General features: G+C 40.6%; 1 protein-coding gene across 1 annotated transcript in view; it reads right to left on the bottom strand.

Moving 5' to 3' along the window:
* THADA (THADA armadillo repeat containing) overlaps positions 1–22,030 on the bottom strand; it is a 170,004-nt gene that overhangs the window by 25,744 nt on the left and 122,230 nt on the right. The window contains exons 32-36 of the mRNA XM_075412893.1: positions 10,782–11,194; positions 10,341–10,462; positions 8,932–9,004; positions 5,991–6,135; positions 2,250–2,381 (exon numbers count right to left, since the gene is read on the bottom strand). Of these exons, the coding sequence (XP_075269008.1) occupies positions 2,250–2,381; positions 5,991–6,135; positions 8,932–9,004; positions 10,341–10,462; positions 10,782–11,194 (885 nt within the window). The remainder of the gene's footprint in view (positions 1–2,249; positions 2,382–5,990; positions 6,136–8,931; positions 9,005–10,340; positions 10,463–10,781; positions 11,195–22,030) is intronic.

Raw genomic sequence — 22,030 nt, 5'->3', positions numbered from 1 at the left:
ATTTTAAAAATGAACTTTATTGGTAACAGCGGAAGTCCTTGCCTTCCCTAAAAAATAGTAGGTTTTGTAGAGGTGGTGAAGAGTAGGGTAGAGCGAGGATAGCAGCTCTGCTGTGCATCAGTGTTTGGTCTTCTGAGCTTTTCTCCTTCCAAATGAAAATGGGGGCTCCAATTTTCACAGGGTTCTTGCATCACATTTGTTACCCTGCACTTCAGACTCTGCAAGGTTACTGCTCTCACAACCTGAGTGATCCAGAGCTGCATGGACTGGTTACTTGAGGAAATTGGGGGGTTTGCCCTCACTAAAAGCCATGAGGAAATAACAAGAAACTAAGTTCAGACTCTATTCCAGGAGCCCACATAACATTTCAAAGAATTACACAAGATAGAAGCTGTTACTGGAAGTGAAACCACACTAATAGATGGGATCATTTACCTCCAGTTTCACCATCTATAAATAACCTGAAAATACCTATTATTTGACACTATCATACTGCTACACATTTGTACTGCTATTCAGCAACACGTATGTAAAGGAAAAATGTCCTCTAACAACTATATGAACAATCTATGCAAATAACTTTGTTATTATTAACAATAACATTCAAACATAAACTTATTTTAATCTGGTTGTAAACAAAAGCCACAGGGGCAAAACTCCTTGCCGTGCTCCCCCAAAAGCTAAAAAGCAAAGCACAAAAAGTGAAAGGAGTTTAGTGGGAAAAAAAAAAGAGATCACAGGAAGGAATAATCATGTTTCTGTCATTTCAGAAGCAGCATTCTTTGCTAGTCACAGATGCAAGACACTGATTTCATCATTTCACTGATGTCATTCAAGTGAAAGAACAGGAAGGCACAGCTAAGAGTAACTCAGGGGTTAACACAATTTTGGGAAGGGGGTCCCTATCCTGATTTGGAACATAGCAAACAAAAAACAATTATGATGTTATTTCCTCGATTATGCCCACTTCTGCTTTACAAAGTGATAGGTTATAACAACAAGCGCTGATGTGACCTTAGTATTAACTAGTAGGACAGAGCCCTCGTCCAGTTACAGGGCAATATCCCTTGGCACAGGCATACAACAAGGAAGAAAAGAGAAGATACAGAGAGCCAGAAAGAAAGTCCAGCGTTGTATTACCTCCAGAGAAAGTACCATCTTGAGACATTTGAGGATGCCCCCCCAAAAGCCAGCATTGGAGACCTGAGGCACACATATGCAGACCTTCTCGATACTCAAGAGAGCTGTAGCTGGGACTAGCTAAATTGCCAGAGCTGTGATGAAAGTGCTCAAATCAGAGCTGTGGGGTTTAAAGGGAAGACGGAAGCCATCTGCAACACATCCCTCCTTCTACCTTCTCCTCCCCCATAGCACTGTCCCTGAACAGTGCCAGCTCAAAAACACAACTGCCACATGAACACATTCCTGACTACTTCTATTTACAGTAGTGGCAAACATACACTTTTACTGCCTTTTTCTTAAATCACAGAGCTGCTTTATCAACAGTCTAATAGACTGCAGACAAGTTGGTACAGGCGTTACGGAGTAGCGTAGACCTGTAGGGACCACCAGAGAGAGATGAGCTCGGCAGTAAATTCTAATTTATTCACAACACATGGAAGAATGCGTCGGCAACAACTCCCAAAGTGAAACACATTAATTAGTTAAGCTTACTCAAGTTTTGTGGCTATTTTAAAATTAATAGGGTTGAGTAAACTAGGGCATGCAGACAAAAAGGCCCACATCCTTAAAAGCGCATTGTGGGTGTGCTGAGAATTGTCTTTGTTGATTTGGATCTAAATGGATTTCAAGGTCTAATAATGAATCAATGAGTTGAATACTGTTTCCTAGATCCCTATCTCTCTGTGATCAGGCTATGATAATGACCTGGGATTCAAAGACTGTCTTCCACTGCTTTATATTAGACCAAAGCTTGTATTAAAGAACTTTCAGAACATGAAATTTTGTGATAGTTGACTCATCACAGCAAGAACCATAAAGCTGAATATTGCTGTTGTTTTTTTACACACCCGTGTAACTGTATGCAAATTATACCAAGAACAGTAAAAGCAAAGATTATAAAGCATGGTGGGTGCCACACATCATAACGTGCTGTTATCTTCCATGTTATGTGTTATAAGAGATGCGTTCATCACTTTACAGTTAGCAAGAAGTTTGTGATGAGAAGAGAAATCCTTTTGTCTCCCAAGTATCCAATAATATTTAAATGTAAAGGCAAGTTAACATACCTGTTCCTTTACTGCTCTTTTTTTCAGACTGTGCCACCTGTATAACCTCAGCAGCAGCATCCCTTACTACCAAATCTTCATTCTGCAGCAGTAGAACCACACATTTCCACATAGCAAGGGTATCAGACAGTCCTATATTTACATATGGAAAAAAATTAGAATTATATTTCTTACATGCATTCAGAGAAATTACAGAGTTCTGTTTCCACACCTAAACACAACAAATGCAGTGAAACACTGAAACAGGCAGGAGGAATGCACTGGCAAACCACTGGGAAGACAACTGGCAATATGATCAAAATGTTTTCTGCATGTGTGAACTTTATCCGTGTTGTTGACTCAGCTTGGTTTAAACAGTGGTCCAACTGATAAGAGAATGGACCTCTCTTAATTCAGGTTCAACTTTAAGTCATGGGTGCTTTGAATTTTCCACAGTTTCTAGGAGTGCAGAAATCCTGTTTGGCAACAGCAAAAGTTTTGCTGCTGGAGATTGACCAACGCATTGTCGTTGTGGAGTTGCTGTTGCAAGCTGCCCGGAGCAGGGGCTGCCAAACCAAGTTTTGCTCAGATACTGCCAGTAGCGCTGACCACGAGTGCCGTCACCTGCAGGGAAGGGCAAATGATCCCACTTCCCAGGGCTCTACTCATCACCTACTTCTCCCATATCCACCTCACCCCACCACTCACCAACATGCCCTGCCACCCTTATACCCACGATCTGTTGGAAGCAAGGCAGGTTTAATCCACGGGGTAATAACCTGCACACAGTTAAGATTAATCTGAGACAACTGCCATGAGGGAGATGTCCAACTAGTAAAGCCCAAGCAGGCAGACTCCACATACCACCCCAGTAGCAATTCACACAGAATCACAGAATCATTAAGGTTGGAAAATACCTCCAAGATCATCAAGTCCAACCATCAACGCAACATCACCATGCCTACTAAACCATGTCCTGAAGTGCCACATCCACATGTTTTTTGAACACCTCCAGGGATGATGACTCCACCACCTCCCTGGACAGTCTGTTCCAATACCTGACTACTCTTTCAGTAAAGAAATTTTTCCTAACATCCAATCTAAACTTCCCCTGACACAACCTGAGGCCATTTCCTCTCATCCTGTCACTAGTTATTTGGCAGAAGAGAGAACAACACTGACCTCACTACAACCTCCTCTCAGATAGTTGTAGAGAGCAATGTAAAGAGCATTTCACAAGCCATACTCCACTTGTAAACCCTTGTGCCATTTAGTGGTGTCACACTAAGGATGATTAGTTGAAGTCACAAGACTGTACTCACGTTTGCTGGAGTACTTTTCAGCTGACTTCTCAGCTCTCATTGAAAGAAATCTACTGGAAGGTCTCTTTTAGAGCAGCCAGCTGTTCCATCTTACTTTCTGGTGATCACAGAGAACAACGGAGTTGGTGCTTCATTGCTGCGCTGGTTTTCTTCAAGCGTTATCAACAGGCCTATCAGAGGTTTATATTACGAGGCTAGCCAGATGATTAATTCTGTTTCACTACTTGGCCAAAATTAATTGCTTGAGGCTTTACTACATAGGCAGAAGCAGCATTCCTGTATTTCATATAACTTCCCCATGTGGGAATAGCAAGGAGTATAATTATTTCAGAAAGCAGTCGCTTTTTCTTCTAGCATGACACACCCAACATGTTATACTGGCACAGCTAGGGGAGAGTAATTATTCCCTTCTAGATACAATGGCCAGCTTTCCCACCTAGACAAGTTTCTACTGTATCTCCAGAAGAGGTGGAGGTCTGCAGAGGGTTTTCCAAAAAGACTTTTTCTGAACCCTCAAGCAACATGATGGAGAGATTATAGGGTCATACAGAACACACTGATTAGCATTAAACCTCCTCCTCTTATGAACGTACTTAATGGAAGCTTATGGCAATGACTACAGCTCCATTTCATACAAGTACAATTTTCTTTAACTTCTACTTTCTACTGTATGTGGTCAAGCAAGCCGATGCAGAATAAGGCATAAAACTCAAAACTGTTTATGTGTGCATAACCCCTTTAAATTGAAGGGAATGATTCTGAGTTTATTATCACTACAACTCAACATCAGATCATACCCTTGATTTGCTAAACTTCTCACTGCAGTACTGACAGTTTCACAGCTGTGAAGAACCCCAGATTGACAGTTCTAAGTAGTATGGAGGGTTGGCTCTGCATCTTTCCTCCCCTGGCCCAATTTTCAGAGCAAAGCGCTAGTTCAGATGGCTGAGGCCTTGGGGCTTTCTTTTTGGGGCAGTTTTTAGGGGGGATTTGGGTTTTGGTTGGTTGGTTGGTTTTCTTTGTTTTGTTCAGATTTTATGGAGGATACAAACTGCTACTATTTTTATTTCAGACCTTTACATGTGGCACCGCAGGATATGGTTTAGTAGGCATGGTGGTGTTGGGGGGATGGTTGGACTCGATGATCTCAGAGGTCTTTTCCAACCTATGATTCTATGATCCAGTCAATTGGAAAGCATGGAAACCAGTAACTATTCTGACAAAATCAAAGAGGAAACTCTGTTCTTCATCAGCTATGGGCCAGATCCAAATGGCAACAGACGAGAGGCACAGTATTTGGGAGTTCTTCACTCCAATACCTCCAATGTCTTAATTTGATATAAAAAGGTAAGGTAATGTCTGTCCTACTATGAGCTTTAAATAGATGGTAGTGGTCAAGATTTTCAGAGCTGATACTACAAATATTTAATAGTAGAATGTCTACCTCATATAACAGATGTAGCTCTGTTAAATGTTATCAGTCCTTCTTAAAAGACACATCTCAAAAAAAATAGCTGACTTTTTTAAAACACCACTATGTACAGTTTAAGAACTGCACCGTTCTTATCTAATAAAAATTTGCATCCAGTTCATATACATGGACTTAAGCTACTCAAACTAAAAACATTCAGATAACTACGCTGGAATAAAATATCACAGAAACTAAAAGTATTTAAAGTTGCTTGTCTTGTTCAGGATGCAAAATCATTTTTTTATCATCTATCACTACCTATTTTTGCCTATCTACGGGGCCCTTTAGTCACAAAATCTCCTTATTTTCTGTCCTCAGAAGGCCGAGGAGGAAGCTAAAAAAACAACCAATGTCTTCTGCACAACAGACGAGAATTTCACTTAGCTTTGCTTAGCTGAATTTAGCTTACTCTCAGTCAGTAACATACTGTTGAATAAGGGTGTGTAGGGGATTTTGTTTGTTTGTTTTCTAAAGACACAGTCTAATGTTAACTTAAAAAAAATCATTATATCTGGGAGGTATAATATGATCCAATTATTAATTATTCTCATAGTAGACTGTGTCCCTCATTTCTAGATTGAACCCTTTAATTTCAACATTCAGACAGCTCTGTTCCACTCACAGTGTTAAACTAAATGTATGTCCACATCAGCAATAGAAAATTTCAGAAAGATTCAAGTCAGCGAGCAATTGCAAGCCAGTACAGCAATGTATAATGGCCTGGAGACATAACAGCACCTCACCTCCCCCTTCTGTGTAGCTATTGCAAGAGCCTCTGCACATGTGCTTTCTGTACCAGAATTTAAATAAGTTTATCTGTTTAGTAATTAAATCCTATTAAAACTTTTTACAAGACTTGTTTGATGTAATTATGTGTTTTGACTGTGTGTACATATATATATACACGTTTTAAGTTATGTATTAAAGGGTTTCATCTAAAAAGATCCAGAAAACTTATGTACTACTCACCAAGAATAAGCTTCTCATTGATCAGAAGGAACGATGTTGTACTTTTAAGAACTTCAGCAGCTGCTAACAGCATCTCTGTCTGTTGCTCATCTCCACAAAAATCGGCTATCAGCTGAATCCATTTTTTCAGGACTTCTTCTGAAACCTGAAGGCACAGAACATGAGAAGTATGCCGTACAATCTGGTGTTACTGTTTACCATCACATTAAACTACAGACTGCTGAAGGGATACTACTCATCAGTAAATGTGGGTTTTTCTCAAGGTCCACACGTACATTCAAAAGGTGGCTTACTGTATTACAGATTGTTAAGACTGGAGATTTTTTTTTTAGTCAGAGCAGTATGCACAGACAATTCTCTCACTTTGTCCCTTCACACCAGACTCACTAATGACCACACAGGCTAAAGCATATCTTTGTGTCCTCATTTCTTCTAAATATGCAAGCCAAAGGCAAATATACTGGACTATAAGTATCCTGCATGCACACACATACACATATCTGGAAAAACAACTAAGACCATATGAACCGTAGCATCAATCTTAGGCTTTGCTACAATGCTTGGTAAAGGGGTGAATGCAGCTCCATCTGTATCCTCTGCAGATACTGGGGATGGAAATTTTTTTAATAAGGCTGCTGAGGTACCTTGGGTTCTGATAATGTGTGCATTCAAAACACTGAAGGAATCTCCATGTTGGCTGACACACAGTAAAGCTTGCTGTCCTAAAACATGAAGAATTAGAAGAAAGAACAGGAAAGAGAAATTTCCTGATTCAAATAAAATCCAGTTGCCATCTTTTCGAAAATATTTAGACCTCAGATATACGCTAGGAAAACTGCTACTAAGTAATAATGGGACAAAACTTCGACTCTTTCTGATGTGTAGTGATGGCTGTGAGATTTTTTGTGGAAAGGAATAATGCGCCTTTTACCCACCACTCCAAGACTTGTGAACTCTGACCTCTATGGGCACAGCTGGGCCATACCTGGGAAGAGAAAGTCCTAGCTTCCATAAGTGACCAAGAAAGAGCTGAGATCCCCTGCAAATGCCACACTCAGGAGGGCGGCAGGGTCCGTCAAGGCGCAGGGACCTCAAAGTGCAGGTTGGACAACAGAACATGCAAACTGCACGAGCTGGCATCCAGGCACAGCGACAAGCATGTACCAGAGAAATTAGCAGGAAGCTCCAGAGCAAAAAAAAGCCCAAACAGATTGGGACCTCACGCACAGGAGAACAGGAAAAGCAGCACCAGCTTGATCTGGAGACACTTGAAGTACGTGCAGCTAATTTTTTTTTTCCTTCTTTCTTTCCTTTTTTACTTACTTTTCATTAAAGGAAGTGAAAAACAGAACACCCAAATGAAGAAGAGAACCAATGAAAAAGTGAGTCGAGTTAAAGTGCAGGGAAGTGCAGGACGACTCACTGAGGATAAGCGAAACCTCGGTTGTACTCTGCCTCATTCTGCGTGGTACATGGCCATGTACCTGCACTGCACGAAGGGACAGAGCCAGAGCACGTCCTACACATTCTGTAACAGGTTAAAAAAACCCCTAGAAAACTCCCAAGGCGTTACAACTACTCAAAGTTTGAACAGACGTGTGGACTATCTAGAAAGACAGAACTTTTACCCATGAAAGAGAAACAAGCCCTTCTACAGATACAAATACTGAATGCAAGCCCAAAGAAAGAGTTTAGATGGAAAACTTGGCCTTCTACAAAGCAGAAAGCAGTCTCTGTACAGATGTCTTCGATCTCCCCTGATTTACATGCTTATTAGAGAAAGTTGTTTCAGCATTACTACAGTTAAGATTGTTACAGCATTTTTCATTAATTCCTCTTTGTAAATTAATACAAAACTTCAGAGCAATAACATGTTCCAAGTCTATTTGTGAAACCAGGTTTATATGGTTATTTTAATATTTATAACTTGAAGTCCTTGCATTTTGCCTTTCTTAAAGAAAAGGATTTAGCATCATAATTCATGTTCCCAACTGTCGCGTGCAGATATGTGCATTCCATTTTTTTAATAATAAGACAAGATTATTAGCATACAATATGAATTGATTCTGCTGCACATTCTATGAAAAATAACAGCTATGTAAGGAAAAAAAAAGTTCATCTTAAAACAGATCATGAAACTTGTCTGTTTTGAAATAGTAAGCATTTTTTGTGTCTTTGAAAACGTAAGAAAAAAAATTGTCTAGCACTAAAAGCTGCCTTAGCACTGCTCTACACATACATATGTGACATTACAACTTAAAAGAAATCCGAGCCAGTAATTTGTGCTGGTATAAATCTAAATTAAATAGTCTATAAACAGGAATGGAGAGCACAGAGCCTTGAATTTTACAAGGGTTATTATATTTACTCTAGTGCTTTAAAAACAAATGTTAAGAGGAAATTTAATGAGAAACTCCACGCAGACAACAGGCTGATATGGTCGGACAGTGATTTCAGGCTGAGACTTGGCAAGGTCACCCTGCACAGAGTGAGGAAGGGAACTGCACTCAACCACTCCTTCAGCTTTGGGCCTCCCCCTCGGGTCTGCTCTCCTGCTGGCTCCCCAGCGAGCAGAAACCACAACAAACTCGCACTTTTGTAAATGGTCTGGATTCAGTACGTGTGTTACTCACCACGGGCACTTCTCTTCCCACATTATAGTGAATATTTTGGATGCTCTCAGAAGTTGAAATTAATCCATTAGAAAAATTTACTTACGTATTTAACTTGAAAATAGTTTAAGAGGCATACACTGAGATGATATTCATGGCTGTTTCATTTCAGAACACAGCAGTGTAATCAGAGAGAAAGATAATGCCAGAAAAAGAACAATGACACAAGAAAACACAAGGCTGGGGCTTCTATCTAAAAGAAGCCACGTTACTCCAGTCACCAAAAACTCCAGAATTACAAAACTGTTAAGCAGCTCCGTTTCCCTTACCTGCTGACGGTTCTGCAAAAGATGGATAATCAACTTGGAGGCAAATTTGAGAGCTATGCTTTGAACTTCAGTGCTGAGAAAACAAGGCAAAGGACATATCAAAAAAAGCAGCTATTTCTGCCATCATTTCATCTCCAGAACAAAACCAGCCAGTTCTTCATTATTTCTGATTATCGTCAACAGGTATTTTGCAAGCTGAGCACTCGGGAACTCTTACATTACAGATCATAGAATCATAGAATAGTCTGGGTTTGAAGGGACCCTTAAAGGTCATGTAGTCCAACCCCCTGGCAATGAGCAGGGACATCTGCCCCTAGATCAGGCTGCTCAGAGCCCCACCCAGCCTGACGTTGAATGTTTCTAGGGATGGGGCATCTACCACCTCTCTGGGCAACCCGTTCCAGTGTTTAACCACCCACATTGTAAAAAAATTATCCCTTACATCCAGTCTAAATCTACCCTCTTTTAGTTGAAAACCATTACCCCTTGTCCTATTGCAACAAGCCCTGCTAAAAAGCCTGTCCCCATCTTTCTATTTCCTATAACAGCACCAGTCAGTGTTACTTTACCAAAACTATCTTATTTAATTCCAGAAATAAACATTCCACATCATCATATAAATTGAAAAATTTAATGCAAATCAGCAGCAAATGTGTACAGCTATAAAATGCTGTTCTACACTCTACACCCTAAATATTCTACATGGGTAACACTGGGTTGCAATCTTTATATGGCTTCTAAAAAGAAACCATCAGAAACAGGACAGTCTTGTCCTTAGAGCCTGGACGCTTTAACCCTGTCTGTCCATTCTGTTCTGAATGGATGGACACAGCTTCTAATTCAGTACAAACTACAAACTGGCACCAAACTTTCAGCGTTTTCTGCTGACTTTACAGTCTGATTAAGGAGTGCGAACCCTAAGGATTAGGGTTAACCATTTCTGCCAATCCAACAAGTGAAATCAGATCTGTCACTCTTTCTGCAGAGTGTCTGCAGATAAACCAGGATAGGAGGATGGCAGATTTTCAGCGAATGAGTGTATGCTTGGATCATCAATTCCATGTGTTAAGGTGTTTCCCAGTCACCATTCAGCAAGAGCTATGCTCACCGAGTCTTGTCTAACAGCTGGGGTAACTTCTTCTTTCAGGAACTCTATTACTGGACATTTACAGGATGCTTGCCAGTATGACTTGTGAGCCTTTTTAATAACTCAGATCCATGTCTAAGTTCTCTGTAAAATCTTCATCAAGAACTCTCTTTATTCAAATTGGTTCACTTTATTCAAATAAGCCACACTCAATTTTCTGAAACATGGATGTTTAAATGAGAGAGTCCAAAACCAATAATTTAACGCTTCACCATTTAAAGTTTAAAAATATAAGTATTTTAACATGCATGACAGACCATACCTATTGGAGATATCTACAATGTTCAAACTCCAGGTTAAGAGCTCATTTGGATTCATTTTTATAGAGCATTCAGTCTTCGGAAGCACGTTTCTGAGATCCATATTATAAAGAATTTCCAGCACCTGCATACACAATCCACAAACAAAGAATTTACAAGCAATCTCAATATGAATGCGAGATCAGTAAAACACTGACTTAAACACCACTCCAAGAGCACAAAGGTTCTCTCCTGAAAGTGCTAAGAAAGGAAAGAGGAAATTCTTGCTTTTACACAACATCTGTTATAGAATTATAGCACGTCTCCTGTTCAATTTAAAAAAAAACAACCCCACTCATGTACTCTTTAAAAAATATCACACAAGTTTGAAATATATTTTTTAAAAATTAAGAATATCATTTACTGAAAACATATCAAACATCAATAAAATAGCACCCTCCTACCTTGGAAAAACACTGGAGATTCTTTTCCTCCAGAGCCATTGTGAGAAGAGTGCCTTCCAAACCAATGAGTAAACACAATGCACTTCCTCTTTCTTCTGCAATCTGCTTGGAATTTGTTTGCTTCAACCAGAGCAGTACTGCTTCCAAGGCAAGCAGACGTACTTCATGAAACTCACAGTGAAGCAGACAAACTATTGACAATGATGGCTTGGCTATTTTCTTTGCAACAGGTGAACTGCTGCTCTGGATGTCAGGACCTGCCGTCACTGACAGCACTGATATCACAAGTTTGGTGACGCTCTGGAGATACTGTATCAGTCCTGGCACTGCAGATGAGCAGCGAATACTGGACACCAATTCAGAATCTGAAATAACTCCATTCATCTCTTCCCAAAATTGAAACAGTTGCATTCCTGAAACGAGAATACAACTCAGTGAAGTGACAAATAGATGATGATACATCTGCTCCAGACCATGAAGTGATTCTGAAGCTGAAAAACATCAGCTAGGCAAAAGGTATCACAAGGTAAATTCAGACGTGAAATGAAAACATAGTTCTCCTTTATTTTGATTCCAAATTACAAAACGGCTTTTCTAGATATCACATATATTCATATTTAAATAGAGAGAAATAAGGACACAAGCTTTTCTGAAAACTATAAATTGTTCTACACATGGGATGCAAGCTTTAAGCAACTTAAAAAAATGCTACGATATTTTGCAGATTGCCAGTCATCTTTGCCAATTATAGCTATTTGATAAGTATTTCCTTACATCAAAATACTAACAGTCTTGCAAATTATACATGCTTTGCACTACCATTGTGAAAAGTAATTAACACAAATAAACTGTATTAAATATATTTGGAAAAAGAATTAGGTAGTTTGGAAACCTCAAATAGCACCAAATACAAATACACAATCATATTACACTTGATAGAATAGGTCTAAAATCAGACATCAGACTGGAGAAAGTGCTGTCTGTCAGACTACCTAGCTGCAACTGGAAACAGGAGAAACAGCGCCAGGGCCATCCTGACAATACTGAAAATCCCACACTTTGCACAGCTTTAGTCAGAAAAGGTTACTATTAAGAAGATGCCCCCTCTACATAAATACACCTGTCCTGTGTGTATCAATCTAAAAAATTTACTGAATAAAAAAATCCAGTATGGTGTTCCTATGCCTATTAACAGTTAACATAGTGAAGAAAAAAAGGATCTGCACTGACATCTCATGTGCCAGCACAGAACGGTGACATTTAACTCATTTACAGTGGTACAACCTGCCCACATGGCACAGCGCAGCCCGAGAACCTTCTGCAGTGCATGGCCACCTCCCGGAGTGAACTAAAAAGTCCCCGTGCCCTGGTTTCTGCTAGGATAGAGTTCATTTCCCTCCCAGTAGCTGCTGCGTTTTGGATTTAGTTTGAGAAGAAAGATGATAACACTGATGTCTTTAGTTGTTGCTAAGAAATCAAGGACTTTCTTCAGTCTCCCACGTTCAACTAACGAGCAGGTGTCCAGGAGCTGGGAAGGAGTACAGCCAGGCAGCCAGCCCAAGCTGGCCAGTGGAAATATTCCGTACCACAGACGTCATGCTCAGTTTATGAACGGGGGCTGGCCAGTGGGGGAGGAATCCTCTTTTCCAGGAGTCTCAACTATATCTTCTTTATTCCTCTTTTTCTAGGAGTTTGAACTTTTCTGTGAGTTCAGTCTTTTTTCAGGAGTTCCACGAAAATCGTGAAATCCACGAGTTTCATCTTCTGCGATCGCTGCTCAGGGACTGGCTACACAATTGGTCATTGGGCAGTGAGAAAAAAATTGTACCATGTATTGTTTGTTTTGCATATTCATTAGCAGTAGTGGTACTATGTTCCCTTGTTGTCTTAAACTGTCTTTATCTCAGCCCATGAGTTTCCCCTTTTGTACTTTCTCCTCCCCATCCCACTGCAGGGGAAGGGGAGGGGTGAGCAAGCGGCTGTCTAGGCCTAGTTGCCTGCTGCCAGGTTAAACCACGACACCCTGGTATCTGTGATGCCAGAGGGTTTCAGGCTCTAGCAAAGTTGGCAATGCCGACACAAAATGAAAGAAAAAAAATAATCAATAGTCCTCTCACACACATAAGACTGAAACCTCACATGCAGCCTTCTCCATTGTCAGCAGCAATAAACAATTTTATAATATCAAAACTGAGATTTTTGCCCAGTTCAGATGTTTATATAGCTTGTACTGCAAGGGAATTAATATGCTATATCCTCAAAATTCAAATACAGGAATGAAATAAGGGAAAATAATGAAGAAGTACAGAAAAGAACACCACTGCCACTGGTGTTGAGGGATGTTAGAAGTTTGGAGTTTTTAAAACATCAAAATGCATTAAAGGTAAACACAAAGATTAAACCAAACTTACTTAGATTTCTTCAGTATCTACAAGACAACAATTGCCATATAACTTTTCTATTTGTAATTAAGCCCAAGAATTACATTGAATTGCTGAATTTGACATGAAGCTGCAACACAAATACAGATTCATTTTATTGCCCATGAAGACATTTCCCTAGTCTGTCTATTTACAGTTAAATATCCTGCCCTTTCATATTCAAATTCTTCCAAAGTCATCTTAATTTGTTCGACATTTACATAGAAACCTGACATGTCGTGCACTGTCTAGCATATAAGGCAGAAGCATTTTCTGAGTAATTCTGGGCAAGCTTCAAAGAAATTCGGTATTTGAAAAAGATTTTCAGACATATTACCTAACCATTAGTTCTGTCATTCATGTTTTCACTACAGTTTCTTTTCTGAAGAGGTTGGATGTAGTCAAAGAAACTGCAATATCACTGTGACCATGTGTCACAGCACAATCCTCTAGATGACACAGGTGTATTCCATCTTGTAACATGCAAACTTGTATATTTTACTTCCTACATTTTCCAAAACCCCTCCAAACAGACTGGCATTACATACCGGCACCATCACATAAACTACCATTAATGGTCTATGTCACACAATAAGTATCCAACTGCCAGAATTCCTTAATTTCTGACCCATCTGGTTGCCTTGGAGAGGGATTAGGCCTTCGTCCCAGTTATTGCACAGCCTGAGTCCACAAGACACCAGTTTAACAACAGAAATAATCCCAGGCAGTTGAAAGAAAAGGTTCAAGTTCAAGCGCCTCGGCTGAAGAAGAGAAACAGCTTCAGTTCTGGAGCCCTGCACCCTCTCAGCCTCCTACGAGTTTCCCTCCTCCACTGCATTTCAGCAAAACACCAGCCCACTAGCTCAGCTGTTCAAACCAAGCATATATTTCTCAGTAGATTGAAAGAGAATGCTTTTATTTCCTATCAACGTTGCTTTACATTGAGGTATAGCTATCATACATGCAAGCTGCAACATGGAAACCAACAGGATGGAAGGGTCAAAGCTCTAGGGCAAGGCAAGGGAAAGCAGTATTAGGTGGACAAAAAGAGACAGAGATAAATGTTAGGGGAAGAGGGGCAGGGTGTCTTTTGTTTTGTTGGTGTCAACACTGCCAACTTTGCTAGAGCCTGCAGGCTAGTATCAGAGAGAGAGGTGACCCTCCTGTTGACTCCAGGAGCTGGCTGTGCACCGAGCTCCAGAGCCGGTTCAGTAAACCTTCATTTGAATTTTGTACGGCCATCGTAACTTCACTCTGTGTCTTTATCTTTGAAGGGGAAACTTATTTTCATATAAAAAACATGTCAGAGCTACTCACTCCTAGAACTACTAGCTTGCAGAGAGCGTGATACAAGAGTCTTCTGCCACAGATCCTCTTTTTCTGTACATATCGGATACTACTTCTGGTTTGGAAGCCTTCTGGATGACTTCTGGTTTTCCCATGTAATTGTGAAAGACTGAACACTGTGGCTCATCTATTTTACAGAAAGTCTCTTTAAAACTGCATGCCTCAACAGCAAGGCTGTCAGCAAAATAAAATTGTCTGCTTATTTGCTTAGCCTCAGCACACCATAGAGCAAATCCTGCTGCATTCATCTTGTGCTCCACATGGTCTCCAGAACTCTTGTTTCTCACAAATATGTACGGAAGGAAAGAAAGCCACTGTCTTATTACAATGCAGTGGAAATATTCCTGCTTTCAACTTCATCACTAGGACATCTTTCCTGGCTCTTAAATAAATGTTTTCTCTTCTGCCTAACTTTAAGTAAACTCTTTTCTTTGGCTTACATCAAAATGTCCAACTAAACCAAAAAACCACACTGGTTCCCAAAGTAAATGTCTGCCTCTGTTGTTACGATACAGTAGAGACATACTTTTATTTACAAACAAAAATCACTGTACAGTTTGAATGACCAGCTGCTGTGAGAAGGAAGAACAAATTCTGGCTGACCAAACAAGGATCCTGGCAAACAATAGTCTTGTCCAGGATGCTGACAGATGCAAAAGAACCCTCAGGAATTAACTGGATTTTTTTTTTCCCCCTTAAGGATTGCTTCATTTGTGGGACAGGAAGAACCTCATCTCTCTTCTAAGAAGGGAAACATCTTACACAACAACTTGGTTCTCCTCAACACACTGCACGAACATTCCAGTCTTCCTCAATCCCTTTATGTCCACTACATTGAGATACACATACAATATCTATGCCACATCATCTAGGTTTGAGGGGTCGTTTTTTCAATCCTGTTTGTGATCAGCTGATGTTCACAGTCAGTTATATGAAGTTAAATGGTCTTTCATCATCTGAAAATACAGAGGAAAGGAAGAGGAGCAGAATGGAATTAGCAGATCTGACGAATCTCTAGCTACAAACCTCCTCAAAGTTTACCCAGCTCCAAAACCCATGTCCCTGCCGCAGGCACTGTTCTATAGTCTGTTCCCAGAATAAGTAGATACATACAGTGAGGACAGAAAAACTCCCCTGCTCTGGGAATAACAAGCTGTCAGTTGATGAGACAGTTCAGCTCATCTTTCATCTCAGAGATTCTACAGTACGTTCAAAAGTGACAGGAGTCATCTGAATTCCTTCCGTATTTAAAACCTGAACCTGTTTCACGCCCTTGCCAGCTGATGTACAGGACTGATTATGTACTTCTGTTGCATTTAGGTAATTTTACGGTGGCTGTCTAGGCTACCGCCAATTGCACAACTCTCTGTTTCATTAAGTGTATATTGTGTTAGGGGCTTTTTTTCCGTATCTGTGATTATGATACAGCTAAGTATTTGCATACTTCTAGATAAAACTGAGACCAAATCCTGTGTGCAGTCCATGAAGCATCCATGCCATCTTCTATCTTCCTACTAGAGGTTCCAGAAAAGAACAAAGAAGGGAAAAAGAGGAGAAATTATTAGCAACACCAGAAAACTTACAGACACTCTGCAAAGTCAGACAAAAATTACAAAAGTAGCAATGAAATGCTGCTGTGTCTGCAGTGCACTGTTGTGTGAAGGGCGTCTGAGCATCAAAAATCTGGGTATTCATCAGCATTCACCAAGACCTGCAAGAAGTTGCAATTATTTATGGACTGAGAAGAGGTTAAAATCCTTTGCACTCACAGACTACCATCTATCCAAGGGTATCTGAAGAGATCATATGAATAGAGTGAAGGCTGAAAGTTAATCAGTGTCAAGAAGAGATTTTCCTAGATAAATATTAAGGAAAAGTATTTTCTTTCATATTTTCCATTTTTATTAAAACTGGATTAGGTGAAGTCACTGGCAAATGGAAAACAAAAAAAGGAGAACTGAAAAGCATATTTTATTATAACGCGGAACCAAGATAACTGTTGATGATCAGGAAAAGGGCATGTTTTCAGCAGGAGGTTTTCTTTTAAAGACATCTGCAACATCTTCAACATCAGAGACTAAGCATCAGTACTCACAATACAATTCAAAATTACAATCATGAGTGATTAACAGAATCCATGGATAATATATTGTTGAAGACAGAAGCATCCCATTGCATTTTGTATAACAGAAGGGAAAGTTTTCAAAGGAAATAAAAGGACAAAAGAAAAAAGCATTTGATCTGGACCCTGAGAGTAAGATTTTTCTTACAGCTTCTCTCTGGCACAGCACTGAATTTTCCACTTTTTTTGCATTCACAGAAAACCATAAAACCCCATAGACATAGTGCAAGTCAGTCAGTGGTACATGCTGGAATCTAAAGAGAACCTGAAACAAGATTTCAGAAGGATAAGCAGTCTCTGTCTTCCAGTGGGGACAGAATTTTAACTGCTAACATTAACAATCAACTCCACTCTTCCCTAGTGTCACTTATTTCCTATAACACCTTTCCATATCCCCTGTTCAACACCGCATTCCAGCAACATCATGCTCTACTCTCCTCAGCCCTCCTCCTTTCACCATGCCCGTGTGATCTGTCTGAAAACTTTTACTTTCCTCCCCCCACATCTGTGCCAAGAGCTCTGCCTCCTACATCTCCTTGACCACCCGCTGGGGTTGCACACCCCCACCTCCTTTCTCCCAGCATTTATTGCTTTCATCCTCGGTCTATTTGCTTTGCCTTTCTGTCTCGCGCTCACTCCTTGTCTTTCGGCCACCTTATCATAGTACATCCCTCATTTGATCTGCCTCTGGCGCTTTACTGCCTGTGCAACTCCCAGTCACCCCCTGTCTCTTGGACCTCCAACAATCCTATCCTCAACTTCGTCATTCTGCTGTGTGCATTGAATTAGAATATTGGGTACCCAACTATACTTCCTTTTGACTTGTCTAATTTCATATTAGTAGGCGCAAGCCTACTAGACATGAGTCTATAAACATGTTTTAAATCTTTACCTTCCTTGAGTCAAAATAACAACATTGACCAAGTGCCACAGTCAATATACTGGCACACAAAGTTTATATTATTTCTGACATAACAAACAAAAATTGCTTTCAATTTGTTCAGATGGAATTTCTTAAGTTTACGCTAATTAGACCAAATAACCAAAACATGCAGTAACACGCTGCCAGCATTTTTGTTCAAATAACTGTTTGGCCACACTTACGGATCAGGTGAAGAAAGTTAAAGTATGGCTAAAATAACCAACCTAGCTATTCCCGTCAAATTTTTACCGTTTAAACATTATCAGTTCTTAAGTTAACCTGCATAAAAAACTTTAGTTATCATTTAGCTTCTTTGCAAAACAAGAGAAAGCAAGAAGTACAATATAAAAAAAAAAGTGGGCAGAGACTTCGAATGCTATTTAAAAGTCCTACAAATCACATCATTCAGGCAAAACACTGAAGAGGCTCCTACTTAAAAAACAATCTGTGCTTTCATTGCAAAGCATCTAGAATTTTATAATGCACACTATTTCTATCAATACGTTCTATAACTTCTAATTTAAAAGGACAAATACAATGAAGAGAATTGTATTCCACAGAGCGCAAGAGCTCTCGATCCCCAAGTGTAAGAAGTCGGGCAGAGAAGGGAGGAGACCGGCATGGCTGAGGCAAGAGATGCTGGTCAAACTAAGGAAGAAGAGGGAACTGCACAGGCAGTGGAAGCAGGGACTGGCTTCCTGGGAAGAGTATAGGGAAGCTGCCCGGTTGTGTAGGGATGGGATCAGGAAGGCCAAGGCACAGCTGGAGCTGAACTTGGCAAGGGATGTGAAAAATAACAAAGAAGGGCTTCTACAGGTATGTCAGCTGGAAAAAGATGGTCAAAGAAAGCGTACCCCCGCTCATGAGCGAGACCGGCAAACTGGTAACAGCAGATGAGGAGAAAGCTGAGGTACTCAACAACTTTTTGCCTCAGTCTTCACTGGCAACCTCTCTCCTCACCCCTCCCGAGTCAATGAATAGCATGAAGGAGACCAGGAGGGTAAAATCCCTTCAGCTGTAAGTGAAGACCAGGTTCGGGACCTCCTGCAGAACCTAAATGTACAGAAGTCCATGGGACCTGATGAGACGCATCCCAGAGGGGTCCGTACTGGGACTGCTGCTGTTCAATATATTCATCAACAACATGGACAGTGACATCGAGTGTACCCTCAGCAAGTTTGCAGATGACACCAAGCTGAGTGGTACAGTCGAGACACCAGAAGGACGGGATGCCATCCAGAGGGACCTGGACAAGCTGGAGAGGTGGGCCTGTGTGAACCTCATGAGGTTCAACAAGGCCAAGTGCAAGGTCCTACACCTGGGTCGGGGTAATCCCTGGTATCAATACAGGCTGGGGGATGAAAGGATCGAGAGCAGCTCTGCTGAGAGGGACTTGGGGGTAGTGACAGACGAAAGGCTGGACATGAGCCGGCAATGTGCGCTGGCAGCCCAGAGGACCAACCGTGTCCTGGGCTGCATCAAGAGAAGCATGGCCAGCAGGTCGAGAGAGGTGATTCTGCCCCTCTACTCTGCTCTGGTGAGACCTCACCTGGAGTACTGCGTTCAGCTCTGGAGCCCTCAGCACAAGAAGGACATGAAACTGTTGGAGCGGGTCCAACAGGAGGGCTACAAAAACGATCCGAGGGCTGGAGCACCTCTCCTATGAGGACAGGCTGAGAGACTTGGGCTTGTTCAGCCTGGAGAAGAGAAGGCTGCGGGGAGACCTGATTGCAGCCTTTCAGTACTTAAAGGGAGCCTATAGAAAAGATGGGGACAATCTTTTTAGTAGAGACAGCAGTGACAGGACGAGGGGTAATGGTTTTAAACTAAAACAGGGTAGGTTTAGGCTGGATATAAGGAAGAAATTCTTTACAATGAGGGTTGTGAAACATTGGAGCAGGTTGCCCAGAGAGGTAGTGGAGGCCCCATCCCTGGAAACATTCAAGACCAGGTTGGACAGGGCTCTGAGCAACCTGATCTAGTTAGTGGTGTCCCTGCTCGCTGCAGGGGAGTTGGACTACATGATCTCTAGGGGTCCCTTCCAACCCAAAACTTTCTATGATTCTATGATTTGCAACATATGTTATTTAAAACACAGTATTTTGTCATATTTGAGAGCGTTAGGACAAAACCTGTAGACAGTTGTACACAACTGCCCACGTTTCTGATCTCAAACACACGTGTGATGCACAGTATTTTTTGCAATTGTTTCTGTTGTTCATGAGCAGAATTTAAGAATCTTGGCTAAGCTACATCTACAAAAGGTTTAACTGTTTGGAAGACAGTAAGAAAATGGAAGTCTGTTTTTGCAAAACTCAAGGGAAGAATATATTAGTGAAAGCAGAATACTGGCTGCTCTGTTTTGATATCAAAACAATCTATTTATGAACAGAACTAATTATGTAAATGCTGAGTAACTGTTCCCACTGACAACAACAATGGTGGAGTTTGGTTAATCTCAAGAACTCTCATAAATTCTTCCACCTCAAACGCAGAAAGGAAAAATGCATGGTTAGACTTCAAGTGGCAGCTTCTCCTACATCACAGATTGATCCTATTTGACATCCTATTTAAATGCTTTCTTTTTCTCACCAAACTTGAATTTTTAAGACACCATACTCGATAATAGGCCAAGCCAGCCAGGAGATTGGCAGTATATATAGAGGATTAAAGAACAACTCGGAAGCATTATCTTTAGCAAATTTTTCTTTCATCTCTTCCCTGACTTCTGTTCTACATCCTATTTCATTTATGTCGATGGGCTTTATGGACTCAACACAACAATTTATTGACTAGTGCCATTTTTTTTAACACAACCCTGGGTAAAAATATGCTTATACTAGTCAAGTATATTTTAGCAAGTTGTATCCATTTTTCCCTTCATGAATTGACAAAATAGTATCAGAAAACGTGACCACTTTGTCTTGTGGCATTCTTCATCTGTTACAGAGAGACAGAGCGTCCCAGATCTGAGCTTTCACTGCAATCCCCTGCTCTGGTTCCTGCGTTACCAGCACCGCAGGATCACAGTAATACTCTCATCTTATTGTTTAGCTTCAGACATCAATTTCCAGGAGAAGATCTGAAAGCAGGAATGTCTAAGACAGGTCCTGTCAAAAGTCCACATATTCAACAGTGGAATCTTCTCCACTGAAACACTATATCACAGCACAGCCTGCCTGTAGTCTGGTATTCAGACTCTTGCAAAGCCCATTTCTGAGTGCAGCGAAAAGTACGTAACATCAGATGCATCCTCATGGATCGGTAGCACTACAGCTTGATAGACCTCTCCTTCTAACTCCTGCTGATCAAGACTTGTGAATTTACAAATAGTTACAAACACAGCTAAGGCTGGACACGTTCTCACCTGGACTCAGAGGCATTTTTCTGATCCAAAGATGCCTACAAGTGTTATTTGCTTCCTACAGTAATGTTTGAAGTGTGAAGTTGGGAAACCTCCCCCTGTTCCTACACCACCCACTCTGGTTGGTGCTGCTTCACCTCTGGAGGAGTAATATAACTGCTTTTTAGCCGGGTACAAGTGCCAGAAAATCCTCTGGAAGAGAACTGTGTTGTTCCACCCATTACACTGAGAAGGCCCTGGACATCTGTGATTCCAAGTCTATAAAAACAGTTACTGGGGAGACAACATACCAAAGAGGTCTGCAAGAACAAATTCCCTGGATATTATTAATAATTATTAATACTGACAATAGACATTAGCTCATCAAATAATCCTAGATCTGGTACGAACTTTTGTTTGCTCTCAATTAAGGCAAAAATACTATTTTTATTTGCATATTTTAACCCCTTTGTTAAAAAAAAAGGCTTGCTTCATGTTTTATCCGAGTTTCAACTGCAGTTGATAACTGAAGAAAGGTATGTTGTAAGTTTACATAGTCTTGGCATTTGTATTGTCTCCGCACATCAGAAGACCCTCAAGCACATCAGGAGCTGGAAAAAACGCTCTAGATTTTGCCTATCAACTCAATGAAAGAAAACTGTATTTTCCCAGTGACGTGAATCAGGCAACACTTCCATTCAAACCACCAAATCAGAATAACTACAGGGGTTTTGTTTGTTTGTTTTAAGACAAATAATCATCATTTGGCCAGCAATAAATTTTTAGCTGGACAAGATGCTCTTGGTATCCATTACCCCCTGCTTTCCTTATCCGACATTTTAAATTGTTTTGAATTTGTGAAGTAAATTCCCTAAGGGCTGTCCTGCACTTTAAGAGACAGATTTTATTAATTGAAGACAACAAATCATGTACAGAAAATAATCGTAATGTAGGAAAGGCCTAGGCAGGATTGTACGCTGAAAATCTCTTTGTAATTGTAGCCCCTTTAGACAGGCATAATCAATTAGAAGTGGTCTGATTTTAACCAGTTGCAGGCTCATTACATTGCATTGCCATTTCTGCTGATGAAAATCA

The sequence above is a fragment of the Opisthocomus hoazin genome, chromosome 2 (assembly GCF_030867145.1).
Source record: "Opisthocomus hoazin isolate bOpiHoa1 chromosome 2, bOpiHoa1.hap1, whole genome shotgun sequence".
Taxonomy (NCBI): domain Eukaryota; kingdom Metazoa; phylum Chordata; class Aves; order Opisthocomiformes; family Opisthocomidae; genus Opisthocomus; species Opisthocomus hoazin.
Note: the sequence above shows the minus strand (reverse complement) of the source record. Positions and strands in the feature narration are given on the sequence as shown.